This window comes from Rutidosis leptorrhynchoides, chromosome 5 (assembly GCF_046630445.1).
Source record: "Rutidosis leptorrhynchoides isolate AG116_Rl617_1_P2 chromosome 5, CSIRO_AGI_Rlap_v1, whole genome shotgun sequence".
NCBI classification, from domain to species: domain Eukaryota; kingdom Viridiplantae; phylum Streptophyta; class Magnoliopsida; order Asterales; family Asteraceae; genus Rutidosis; species Rutidosis leptorrhynchoides.
The window spans coordinates 126,020,268-126,033,484 of record NC_092337.1 but is presented as its reverse complement, the minus strand read 5'-3'; the positions used below and the strand labels follow the sequence as shown (position 1 = coordinate 126,033,484).

At 36.3% G+C, this 13,217-nt stretch overlaps 1 protein-coding gene across 1 annotated transcript; it reads left to right on the top strand.

The window, feature by feature from the left end:
- The first annotated feature begins 924 nt into the window (after nt 1–924).
- Nucleotides 925–3,687, top strand: LOC139847793 (D-amino-acid oxidase). The gene is made up of 2 exons (XM_071837519.1): nt 925–1,822; nt 3,081–3,687. The coding sequence occupies exons 1-2, from the start codon at nt 991–993 to the stop codon at nt 3,458–3,460; spliced, it is 1,212 nt and encodes a 403-aa protein (XP_071693620.1). The 5' UTR covers nt 925–990; the 3' UTR covers nt 3,461–3,687.
- Nucleotides 3,688–13,217: the final 9,530 nt, after the last annotated feature.

The following is a 13,217-nucleotide window of genomic DNA, read 5'->3' as shown; positions in this document are numbered from 1 at the left end:
CCATAAACCCAAAACACCAAACCCTAAACCCTAAACTCTAAACCGTTCGTGTTAAAAACTCAATCTAAATCCTAAATCTAAACCCTAAATCTAAACCCTAAACCCTAAATTTCTAAACCCTAATATCTAAACCCTATAAACCCTAATATCTAAACCCTAATATCTAAACCCCAATAGCTAAAACCTCAAAATACGCTCGAAAAACACGATAATTGTTATATATTACATCTTCGAGCGTTTTTCCGCCAAAATAAAAACATTTATCACAAAGTGTCTCTACTAAATGTTCATATTTTCATCCCATCTATAATGTTCGTGAAAAAGTTTTTTCAAAAAACGAAAAAAAAAAAAAATTTTACTTCCCCCCGCTTTCCCCTGATTGGTTACTTCCCTCTTGATCCTACTATATATATATATATATATATATATATATATATATATATATAGTGTTTCCTACTTTATTAAATAGTTTATACCAATCGTTAATGTACGTCTTACTTTATTGATTGAGCATTTGGTTCTTTTCTCTCGACAAGACGAAAATTAAAACAAAAGATGATGAATAATTACTTTCATGCTTATTACAAATCAATCACATAACTATTTTGGGTCCTTCCTCGACAAAACGAAAAATAAAACAAAAAAAAAATGATAAAATAGTTAGTTTCTCAATAATTAGCTATATAAGGGTGAAGAATCGGCGCAAAGCCAGGTCGCTCAACTAGTTATAGCTATTAATGTTTAGGTATAAAATAGTGTAGTGGTTGGGGTCTGATAAACAAGAGTTTTTATGTTCAAATTTATTTACTAGGTGGATAAGCCGGGATTAGCGTCGAAAATGATTACGAATAGCACTATTATTAAAACGAGTTAAAAAGAGCTATTTTATTAGGCCCATTTAGAAACAGCCCAAAAAATAACATATGAACAATCAAAGTTCTAGAAAGACACGTGTCTTATCTCTGTTTAACAATTAAGAGATTTTAACAAATGTTTACTAAATCACCATTTCTCGTACCATCCAAACTCGTTTCTATCTTCACCGTTCGAGCTTCGATGGACAACCACCCACCTAAAAAGCGAGTTCTCGTCTGCGGCGGCGGAGTCATCGGCGTTTGCACCGCCTATTTCCTTTCCAAAAAAGGCGCCGCCGTTACTCTCATCGAACAATCATCAATCGCCTGCGCCGCATCAGGTAAAGCCGGCGGCTTCTTAGCTTTCGATTGGTGTGACGGTGGGCCCGTATCATCCCTGGCACGTGCGAGCTTCGATCTCCACCGTTCACTTGCTCAAGAATTAAACGGATTCGAATCCTACGGCTATCGTCCAGTTAACACCCTCAGCCTCTCCGTTACCGAATCAGAGAACGTAAACACGCCACGTGGCAGGAAGTCAACAATTCCGGAATGGATCGACGGCCCAGTCAAAAGCCCAAAATGTATTGGTACGGCTGAAACCACGGCCCAAGTTCACCCGCAGTTGTTTACTCGGAGGTTAATTGAAAAAGCGGTGGAGGATTATGGTGTGGAGGTTGTTATCGGAAAAGTGAAGAGTGTGGTGACCGGTGAGCAGGGGAAGGTGACGGCGGTGGTGGAAGGTGGTGGTGTGATTGGTGGCGATGCGGTGGTGCTGGCTCTTGGACCTTGGACTAGTAAGTTTAATTTGTTGTCATCGGTGATTAATGTTCATGGGCTTAAGGCCCATAGTATAGTGTTGGAGCCCAAACAAATGGATGCCATTACAGCCCATGCTTTGTTTCTTAGTTATCTTCCGGCACAAGGTGGACCACCCAAGGATCCTGAAATCTACCCTCGTCCCACGGGTAATTACTCCTTTTTTTAAGATGCTAAGAACTTTTAATTTTCAATTTATTTATGCATCCAGTTGATCCGTTTATCTAAATGTGTTACATTAGTGGCTAAAGCCTATAATATTATCCCTTATTTCCTTTAACAATTAACGTGGTGAATGTAAGTTGGGACTGTATTTTACTAAGAAATTAATGTAAGTTGCGTGGTAAATGTAAGTTGGTATTAAATACTTCCTCCTCCGTCCTATATCGATAGTCCATTATTACATTTGGGACTGTCTCAAATTAATTGTCCACTTATATATATATATATATATATATATATATATATATATATATATATATATATATATATATATATATATATAAGAATAATAAAGTAAAGTTTTATTATGTCCATAATGTATGTGGATATGATTAAAAGAGAGAAAAAGTAAGGGTAAAACTGAAAAGTAAATAGAAATTATAGTATTTTTATGACATTTTTTTAAACTGTATGTTTTTTGTATGTGGACTATTAATTTGGGACGTAGGAGTACTCTGTAAATGATTGAGACTATAATTAAGAAAGTTAAAATGATAATTTTAACATTATATTTAATAGTTTTATTTTTTAGAAGTGAATAATTAAGTTATGAAAGATATAAATAGTAAGTCAACAATTTTGAAGGACAAACAAAACTACTCCATCCTTTAGAAAGATTGTAGCTAGCGTACTCCAACTAAATGACTAATATAATAGAAAGAAAAGGCACCTCTTCTGTTTGGGGGTTGATTTGTACACCACTAAATTTAGCCATACACCACCAAATATGCATTACAGTGTTGTACAGTACAACGTTGTAATGCATATTTGGTGGTGTATGGCTAAAATCTAGTGGTGTACGAATCAGCTCCCCTTCTGTTTCTAGGCTATTTGTTTGAGAGTTTAAACTAGACCCCACTTTCAATTAGATAGGTCTCGTAAAAAGTGTCAAGCTTACTATTTATATTCGTCCTAAGATAATTGATCATTTACAAAAAATAATTGATAAATTTCATTTTCTCTCCAATTTACACTTATTTATTATTTTTAATAATTTTTTTTAAATAAATTCAGTTAGACTTTACTGTAACTATAATGACAAAACAAACATTAATTGAATATATCTTAATTTTAACAAATGTAAGACGGATGGAGTATATATTTTCAAAGTGCCAGTTATATTTACCGCTAAATCTTGGAAATTTATGTGATGCAACTTGAATGATTTTTTTCATGACAAAACAGGGGAGGTTTACGTATGTGGAGAGTCATACCAGGAAGAAGTTCCCGATGACCCGGAACAAATCGAACCGAACCCAGTTTCAATCAGGGTATTAAAGCGGGTGGCTAAAACGGTGTCTAGCCATTTAGGTGAAGAGGCTCGGGTGAAAGCAGAGCAAGCATGTTTCTTGCCTTGTACAGATGACAGCATCCCTGTTATTGGTGAGATTCCGGGAATGAAGGGTTGTTATGTGGCAACCGGACATAGTTGTTGGGGGATTCTTAACGGACCTGCTACCGGAGCTTCAATGGCGGAGCTTGTAATGGACGGTTGCTCCACCATTGTTGATCTAACTAAGTTTAGTCCCTCTCGATTTGTTAAAGGAAGAGGTAGAAAACCTTAAATGGTTTCAACATTGCTTGTATGTATATTGTATGCGTGTGAATTGTATTTGTTGTTTTCACTTTCATCGACACAACAATATAATTAAGTTAGGATATTACTATTGTTAAGCATATTTACTGCAATTACATTTGATATAGGGGAAACACAGTAGTTTACAGGATTTTATCAATGGGCCTATAATACTAGTGTTACTTAAGATGGGTCTACAATACTAGTGGGCTATCTCTGCAATCCATGCCTTATGTGACTGCTAAGGTTTGTTAATTACAACTTGGTGGTTTCGATTTTTTTTTCAGTGCAGAAACACTTGGAGGTAACTGGTGCAAAAATAATTAAGTTATTGAAATTTAAAGTTTTAAAAGATGAACTCGTAAAAAGAAAACACACGGGGAGTTCTTGTGGTATGTTCAAAAATAGGGAGTAACTATGGTACGCATTTCTTTCACGGGAAGTCCATTTGCCTAACATCCGTTAATTTCATCAGTTAAATTCATTATGTGCGGGTGCACATGAGAGTAAAATGGTCATTTCAGTTGTTTATCTTCCCTTTACTTTAAACATCAAATCCTTTAATCAAATTTATTATATATATATATATATATATATATATATATATATATATATATATATATATATATATATATATATATATATATATATATATATACCAACACACACGAATAATTTATAAGTACATTCATACTACAGTAATAGATAGATTCGATTGAACCCACACATACAAATATAAATTTATACAAATATAAACAGACACATAAATGATTTATCAAATATATACATACTTGATAAATTTAAATTCACAAAGTTAAGAACCTGCAAAACTACACTTCACAAATTTAAATCTAAAAATCAATTGTAACATCTACTTGATGATCCCTAAACCGCAATCAACTTAAATCTTGCAAAATCACTCAATTAAAAACTGATTAATATGAACAAAACATAACGCAAAGTGATGAACATCAAAATATGATCCAAAATCTAAATTTGATTTATAGTTGTTTTTAGGTTATAACTTCTACATGAAAATCGTTCTAAACCGACTTTAGAACACACGAAAATTATATTCAGAGCCTAAAAACAATTATGCGATCTGAATTTTTATTTTAGGTTTTGAAAAATAACTTTGACCTTTTTTTTATCGTGACGTTTATGATCATCTCATGATGTTAACTTCTATTGATGATGAACGAAGGTTAGGTTTAGGATAAGAAACTCGGATCCGTGCTTTTATTGAAGTTTAATCCACAAAAGAGAGATGTCTAATTTCGATGAAAAACACAAAAAATAAGGATGATGATGAGATCTGGATCTGATTTTTGTTTCTGTTTGTTTATCTGTTATAAACGAAAATAGATCTATCAGATTTGTTTTTGATTTTCGGTTTTAAGAAATTTTGTCAAGTTGAAGATGAATATACGATGGTGAAGCTTTTATGAAGTGAGATAAGGATATGAATCTATTATATTTTGTGAATTTTAATTTTTTATCTGAAAAGGATTTGGTGACAGTTGTTTTCCCCCAGGTAAGATTTAAAGGGGAAAATGAACTTAAAAAGATAAGATTATCCTCATGTGCAGGTCACGTGAGGCACTTAAACGTTAGAATTACATGGACGTTTGGAAAATGAACTCCCCATGAAATGAATGCATACTACAGTGACCCCTCAAGTTAAAAAAATTCTTTTGGACTCCGCTTGTAGTATTGAACATACCACAGGGAATGTCGCTTAGAGCCTAAATTAATTTACAGGCAGCTTCCAAACCCATGAAAATTTGATTCCACCAATTTCATGGCGTCCCGTTTTTTTTTTTTTTTTTTTTTTTTTTTTTTTTTTTTTTGCCGAAGGTCCTCATGGAAGTAATATCTCTACCCTGGGGTAGAGAGAGGAATGACATTCTCTTCCGGAGGGTGGAGATTTTTTCTCAACTCGTGGTTAGAGCGACGAATTCTCTTCTAGTCTTAGGGTAGAGGAAGGTTTGTCTACATCTCACCTCCCTCATACCTCTTATGTGCGGAATTAGGTATTGTTGTTGTTGAATGAATAAATTCGAGACTCCAATTGATGAATATAAATCTTATTTATTTTAAGGCTAAAATCCTAAATGTACAACAAAAGCAGAAATAGCAGCGGAAGATAAAGAAACACCTCTGGTATATCCAAAAGGAAAGAATCCAAACCTTAATTTGAAATATTCGGTTTTCTTACGAACACAAGAAATTCTTCAACAATCCGTTGAAAGAAACACAACATATTCACCACGGACCAATCACCAACCGATAAAGAACAATCGCTTTGACACCATGTAAAGTTGAGCAAATCGAACACCATAAAATATAATACTTCAATCACAGAAGCATAAATCACTAATCAAATAAAGCAAAATAGAGTAGCAGTAAGAAAACTACTCTAAAATACAAAATTAAGACAATCTCTCAAACTAAGATCAATGATCATAACAAATGATCACCAAGAACAATCGACTAAAGCTCTCAAACAACAATGAAATCGATAAACTAAATACTCCCTCCGTCCCAAAATGAATGTCTGGTTTGACTTTTTGTTGAATTTAAGATATATTGGTAAATTGTCTAATTTATCCATCATTTATTGTTGTTATAAAGAGTAAGTTATAAATTAATTGTTATATTTAATGCTGAATTTTCAATAATAAAAAGGGTGTAATTGGAACTTTAGTGGTTTTTTATTATTATTTAAAGTAATGGACAATATTTTTGGGACAAACAAAAATAGTAAGGTAGAAAGTTTTTTTGGGACGGATGGAGTAATAAATTGAAACCATATTTTGAGTCATATATATAAATCAGAAAATGGCAATTTTAGTCCTCCTGAATATCAGTAACTTAACTGAGGCTTAAAGCTATTCGGAAAATGCAATTACGACCTCTAGCTTTCGCGACTTTTATGTAGATCACCAAACTTCAACTAATGCAAAATATGCCCTAAAACTTTAAAACAAAACAAGTAAAAAGAACAAATAAAAAAGAGAATAAGAGTGTAATTTATCCATAAATCATCACTTATATGTCAATAAGATTGGAATTTATCCATAAATAATCACTTATATGTCGCTTTCGTTGTTTGTTGTAAAATTTTATATTTTTTATAAAACTTCATTGGATACCCTTTACTTAAAAAAAAAAAAAAAAAAAAAAAAGAAAAAGAAAAAAGAAGCACAAATACTATTGTAACCTGAATTTCAATTTGGTTTTTGGTTAGATTTAGGATGAAGTTAACCTGGACAATGCTGAGTATCTATTACTATTGAGTATTTGATTTATTGGATGTAAACCAACAACAACACCAACAACAACAACAACAACAAAACCCAATACCACATAAGTGGTTTATAGAGAAGGTGAGATGTAGATAATCCTTCTCCTATCCGAGAATAAAGACAAGTCATTTCTCCACCCAAAGTGGAAACACTCTCAAATGTAGCGAAAGTCATCCCTCTCTCTATTCGACGGATAGAGAGATTGCTTCCGAGTGGACCTCCGGCCAATAAGTAGGAAAAATTTTTAAAAAAATAAAATTAAATTAAAAATAAAATTGAGACGGCATAAAAATGGTAAAATCAAATTTCTATGGGTTTTAAATCCTGTATAAAATTTAATTTAGGCTCTAAGAGTTAGTCAAGTCGCCAATAAATCGACGCTTGCTGCCGACTCAATAACTAGAGCCGTATTATTTTAGTTTATAGAGTACAGTTAATTAATAATTAAGTAATTTTTTAATGAGGGTTTTCCGCTTATCGATGAAAGGTATTATTCATCTTATTTATTTCTCGATTTTTGTAAAATAAAACTAATTAATAAAGCGACTTTGATTTATTACGTTACTTAATTAAAAAAAAAAAATTCATGTCAGTGTAAATTACCATAAGACATGCATTTTTTTTTAAATGGTAATTTGGTCCTCTTAGTTAAGGGTGCGTTTGATAAAACTGAATGGTTTAGCACTGAATGGTTCAGAGTCATGAATGGTACAGAAGCTCTGAATCAATATGATTCTGAATGAAAATCCACTGTTTGATAAGAGTTCTGAATCAACACTCTGAATGAGTTAAAATTACCATTTAAACCTTGAGTTTAATTTATCGCTTTGTGTTATTTTTTGTGACTTCATAAACAATTACGGAGTATATAATACAATTATAGACCAAACTCTCCAACTATGTAAAATATATGCCTAATCACCTCGTGAACTGAATTTCAAAAATTACATTTGCTCTCCCTAAATTTGTGTTCACACTACATCTCTACAATTCAAGTGCATCTTCAATTTTTTCATCGTCATCATCGAACTCTATTTCATCTGAGTGTAAAGGTAACTCTGATCCAAAACTTTTTTTTTTATCCTAAAATAAAGTGAGAAATCCTAAAAATCAAAACAGATGCTAAAACCCCACACACATTCAACATAATCAATAATCAATGGAACTTAAAGCTTAAATCGGTATATTGTAAGAAATCATTAGAATCATATGAATAATTATGAGAAATAGATATACATGACAGAAGAAAAAAAATAAATAGATATTAGGGCTTCAAGATTGAAGATTATTGAGGGTGAAGAAAAATTACCTGCAGAAATAAAATCAATCTGTGGAAGAATTTGAGAAGCATAGATGTGAAGAGAAAGAGATGCAAAAACATAAGAGAAATAAAAGGGTATGTAGGGAAGAAGTGAGGAACTGAACCATTTAGAGATAATTTATTATATGAACCGTTCAGAGTTTATTCAGAGTCAACATTTCATTCAGAGGTACGTATCAAACGCTCTGAACACTGACCGATTCAGTGGTCAGATCTGAATGGTCCCATTCAGATGCAAACAAACACACCCTAAATCTGGTCAAAGGTTTGTAAAGCATTAACCTTTGATCCGTAATTCTGAGTCGTCTAATATCGGATAGCGTACTGACAACGACAGTTATTCAAACTAAATGCTCCGTAAATTTTAACTGCCGTTATGTTTTTTTTCTACACGTATTACGTATATACTATTAATAAAATATGGGTAATGATATTTTTACTTCAATTTTTGATAGATACACTCAAATGTTCTAATTTACCTTTAATTACTTTTTTATATAGAAATTTTTTGATATCCATTGGAGGGTTTATTTGAAAACCGACTTGAAATTGTAGTGGATTGATCAAGCATAGAATTAATGTATTGGCTTCGGTCCATGCTTGACATCAAAGATGGGGGATTTAATGGTCAATTGAGTGTTTAACTTTCCGGTTCGGAGTACCGTAAATAACCCCTTACGAGATGAGGATCTCAGCGGGGGTGGTTAAACATAGACCCACCATCGACGGGTTGCCCGGTTTGGATGGCTCGCGCTAGATTGTAGGATTTATGTTCATGGAACGTTACTAGTAGATCAAGTGTCTAGTGAGGTGCTGTAAGTCCGGTAGCGCGGGTAGAATAGCGCCCTATAGATGGCGCAGCTAGTTCGTACTTTAATACTAAAAATAGTATAGGTGTAAATCCCAATGGATCATGTGTCGTGCCTTGTGATTCGAGTCCGTTATTTATAGCCATAGCACCGTTTACATATTGGTGCCACGTGTTCTTTATTACTTTCTTGTCTGTACCGCCTAAATGCTTAGAGGAGGGGACCAGGGAACAGTACTTGTTACATTTATGCTGACTGTATTTACCTTCCATCTTTTTGCAGGGATCATGGTAAGTACAGGACACGTTGGCTTCGTTCAGCGCGCCCTAGATGTACCTAGCGCTCATTTACTTGAGCCAGGTGTGCCTTGGCGCCAAATCCTTGCACGCATGGTGCAAGTGTGATGCGCTACACGAGCTAATCGGGAATGCGTATCATTAAGTCCCCCCAGTTCGATATTATGCGCAAGGATTGCGCATGGTGTCGAACTCAACTACTGTCGTAACTTTATAGCAGATGCGACGTGACATCCATCACATCATCTGCTTTGTTGCATTGAATTCTTGCTTTCCTTCTTACATACATTCTGACACATGTACGGTCAGGATCATTTACATCCGTCCTTTTCCCCTTCTATAAATAGACCTTTCCGTTTCATTTTTCACTTTTCCCTCACTTTCATCTTTCAATGACTTCTTGCGCGGATCTTTCCAATGTTGGTTCTATTCCTTCATCCATCACGCCTCAATACGTAGAGCATCTCGCAAAGCGCTATGCTCCAATGGGGTCGTTATCACCCATTGTTCCTGGCCGTTTAGACCGAGCCACCGGTCTCCTGGCGGGAAGGTGGCTGTATACAGCGTAGTTTTTGAGTGTGGGAATCTACGCATCCCGCTTACAAATTTCTTTATGCGCGTGCTTTCACATTTCAACATAGGCATGGGTCAGCTAGACCCTGATAGCGCCTGTCGTCTTGTTCTTTTCCAGATTTGGTGTAAAGCGCACGATTTTATTTCTACAGTGAATTTGTTCAAGAATATATTTCTTTTTGAGCGACTTGATACTGGGTGGTTCGCTTTTCGCGATAATATTCGTTTTACCGATGGACCGGTGGAGGAAACTCCACCAGATTGGAAGGAACGCTATTTCTTCGCGGACAACACGTCTATCCCTCTGGAGTTTTCAATTGTGGGCTTCTGGCATTATGATTTTGATGAGAGTTTAAATTCAGCGCCACCTTTAAGTTCGAGCGAGCAGTCGACGATGGATAAGTGTGTGGGCCGCGCAATACCGTTGCTTGTGTATAGTAACAATGTTTTGTATGCTGGTGGTATATCCAAGCATTGGCCGGATCCCAATTACTACCCTCACTTTAGCCGCCATCTCCAAGGTATACAAATCTTTTAACTTACTTTTTCTCTTCCCTTTTTCCTTAATGGCTTCGTTTATTTTGGCAACGATACCTTTCGCCGAGTATCCTGAGTTCTCATCCTCCGCGTTTGTGGCGGTGGATCATATGCCTTTGGGGAAAGGCTTTTCGGCCAAGCGCCCTGTCACAACAGCTTCTACCTCTGGTTTTTCGCGCAAGAAAAAGAAGAAACAGGTTTCAGCGCAGTATGTTGATCTGCCAAAACAGTGTCCTCGTGGGAAATTTGTTCCGTTGCAGGGTGACGCGCCCGTTCAAAAGAAGCGAAAGAGATTATCCACTTCTTCTTCATCAAAACACGCTCGTACTGGTATGTTTCGCGTCTCCTTCGTTACGCAGTTGCTTATTCCTTAACGTTGTTAATCCTCATTTTTTCAAGCAGATAACGGGCATGGGTCCAACACGAAAGGAGGTGCAGGCAGGCCTCACCCATCCAGGTGGAAAATGATTCTTCCATAGAAGAAGAGCGCGCCAACCCTATAGGTTCCACGAAGGGTTAGAGTGTCCAAAGCCCTGGCCCTAACAACGGGTCTTCTGGCGACAAGGTGTCCATAATGAGGGACAAGCTGATGCGACTTTGCGGTAAACTTGAAAAGGCGCAACAGGCTAATGAGAAGATATAGGCGTAACTAGACAGCGCGAATCGTCGTAATTACGATCAAGAAGAAACTATTCGCGCGCTGAAGGCTCAGTATGCCGATTCGGAGCAGCGAGCGAAGTCATCTACTCATGAGTTCGGTGTGCTAAAGGTAGGTCTCCCTTACATAGTGGATAATGCTTTGAACAGCGACGCTGTGAACGACTGATATGAAGATGCGCTAAAGGTCATTCAAGATGTTGAGCGTCTTCATTTATGGGACATCATAAAGGAGCATATTCGGATACCCGCTTCTCTCCCTAAGGCTATCCAAGATTATCTCCTACCTGAGGCGCGTGAGGTAGCCAGGGAAGCTTGTATGGCCCTGTGCCACATTCCAATTCCCCGTTTGGAGAAGTTGTCGCGTGATCCACAAATGACGGCGCGAGATTTAGTGAATTCTAGGTTGTAAGTTTGCTTTGTAATGTAATAATGTGTTATGACGCATGTAACATTTTGTAACTTGTGCATTTTTTGAGAATAAACGTGTACTATTGTAATGTAGTTTTGCGATATTGATTGCTCTTATTATTGTTTTGTTATCGATAAGTTGATTTGTTACTTGTACTCATGGCGTGTTGTCACGAATATTTGTGCGTACTGATGTGCACTCAACACACACTTAGATAACGCTTTGGCAATCGCGTCTAAGAGTTCGCCAAACATTAGTTTGGGACTCTGGTGAAGCGCGACCAACACTTTTTTGCTTATAGTCATGACTTGCAGAACCCTAGGTCTGCTCGGGCGGAACTAGGTCAACCCAATGACCGTCGCTCTCGGGTAAAATAGTATAGTCTGTCACCAAACAGACTTCTGTCTTGCGGGAGCTAGGGAAAGTCATCCCTTAAAAAGCCAGGAACGCACTAGTATATTACCGTGCGCGTGCAGTTTAAGCTAAATAACTATTCTGCTTCCAAAGGTACGAGAAATGATCGATTGAAAATGACTTGTTGCTTTAATATAATCGAAGAAATGAGTTTTACAACAATGCAGTACACTGTCGACCTACAAAGGCGCGTCATTTAGTAATTACATATAAATCAAGATAAAGTAGGTGAGTGATCCGTTCTCCTAATTCCTATATTACATGTAACATTTCTTAAGCGCGATAGCATGCCAAGTCCGCTTAATTGGATCACCCTTGAGCTCTGCTAGTTTGTAAGTTCCGTTGTTATTGATCCCAATGACCTTGTAAGGTCCTTACCAGTTTGGTCCTAACTTCCCAGTGTTTTGAGCCCTACTCATTTGATTGTCGCGCCACATAAGATCTTCTACTTTATACGTTCTTGCCCGCACGTGCTTATCGTAGTATTTCGCGATGCGCTGTTTGTTGGCCGCTTCGCGGATTGCTGCCATTTCTCTGCGCTCTTCTGTGTAATCCAAATTGGTGCGCAATCTTTCATCATTTTCTTCTTCACTGTATGACAACGCTTCAGAGCCATATACCAAGCTAAACGGCATTTCTCCCATGCTGTTCTTGTGCGTTGTTCTGTGTGCCCATGATATGGCCGAAACGGACGGTTTTATTCGTACGGTGTCGTTAGGCCGCAGGACGTCTGATTCAGTTGATCAAGGTAGCACACAGTAGTTTTGTTTATTAATATTGTGCGGGGCCTAAATTTACTCTTACTTTCTAAGGTGTAGAAGGTGTAAGTTAACCTAGTGTCGTATTTTTGCTTATTAACGAATTAAAGATCAAGTGGATAATTGTCTTTTAGTTAAATTACCTGGATAAAAGATAATAGTTGATTTTAGCTAAAGGTCCTAAATGTAGAAAAGTAAATAAAGTGGAAGGATATCCGGAGTATGCAGATCAGGGAAATGTTGAACAAGATATCAGTATTGGGTTAGGGAAAGGTAATTATGCTTATGTTAAAACTATGCTTAGAATGATGTAGATCTGGTTGGATGAGCCAATTACAGAGACCTACTTATCTCTGAACTCTAGAAGTTCTCTTTGAGCAGTGAGAAGTATGTCACTTGTCGTATAATTGAAAGGTAACAATACTCGGAGGTTATCCTCAGTAAAGTACTAGGTTTATTAGTGAGTTAAGCTCTAATCCTAAACCTCGTTATCAGTTTAGGTAACTGAATAACAACTTGCCGTGTTGATTGAACACTGATCACAAACGGAAGGAATCCGTCGGTTTAAGTTGGCAAAACCTTAAATGAAAACTAACAACCATTCCATCATACTAATGAGATTATAACAATTTAAGCATTATACAGCATCACAGTTAGCATA

Bases quoted from the DNA above. Each gene is read 5' to 3' on its own strand.
- LOC139847793 (XM_071837519.1), top strand. From the start codon at position 991: ATGTTTACTAAATCACCATTTCTCGTACCATCCAAACTCGTTTCTATC. The intron at 1,823-3,080 runs GTAATTACTCCT...ATGACAAAACAG, and splicing joins AATCTACCCTCGTCCCACGG to GGGAGGTTTACGTATGTGGA.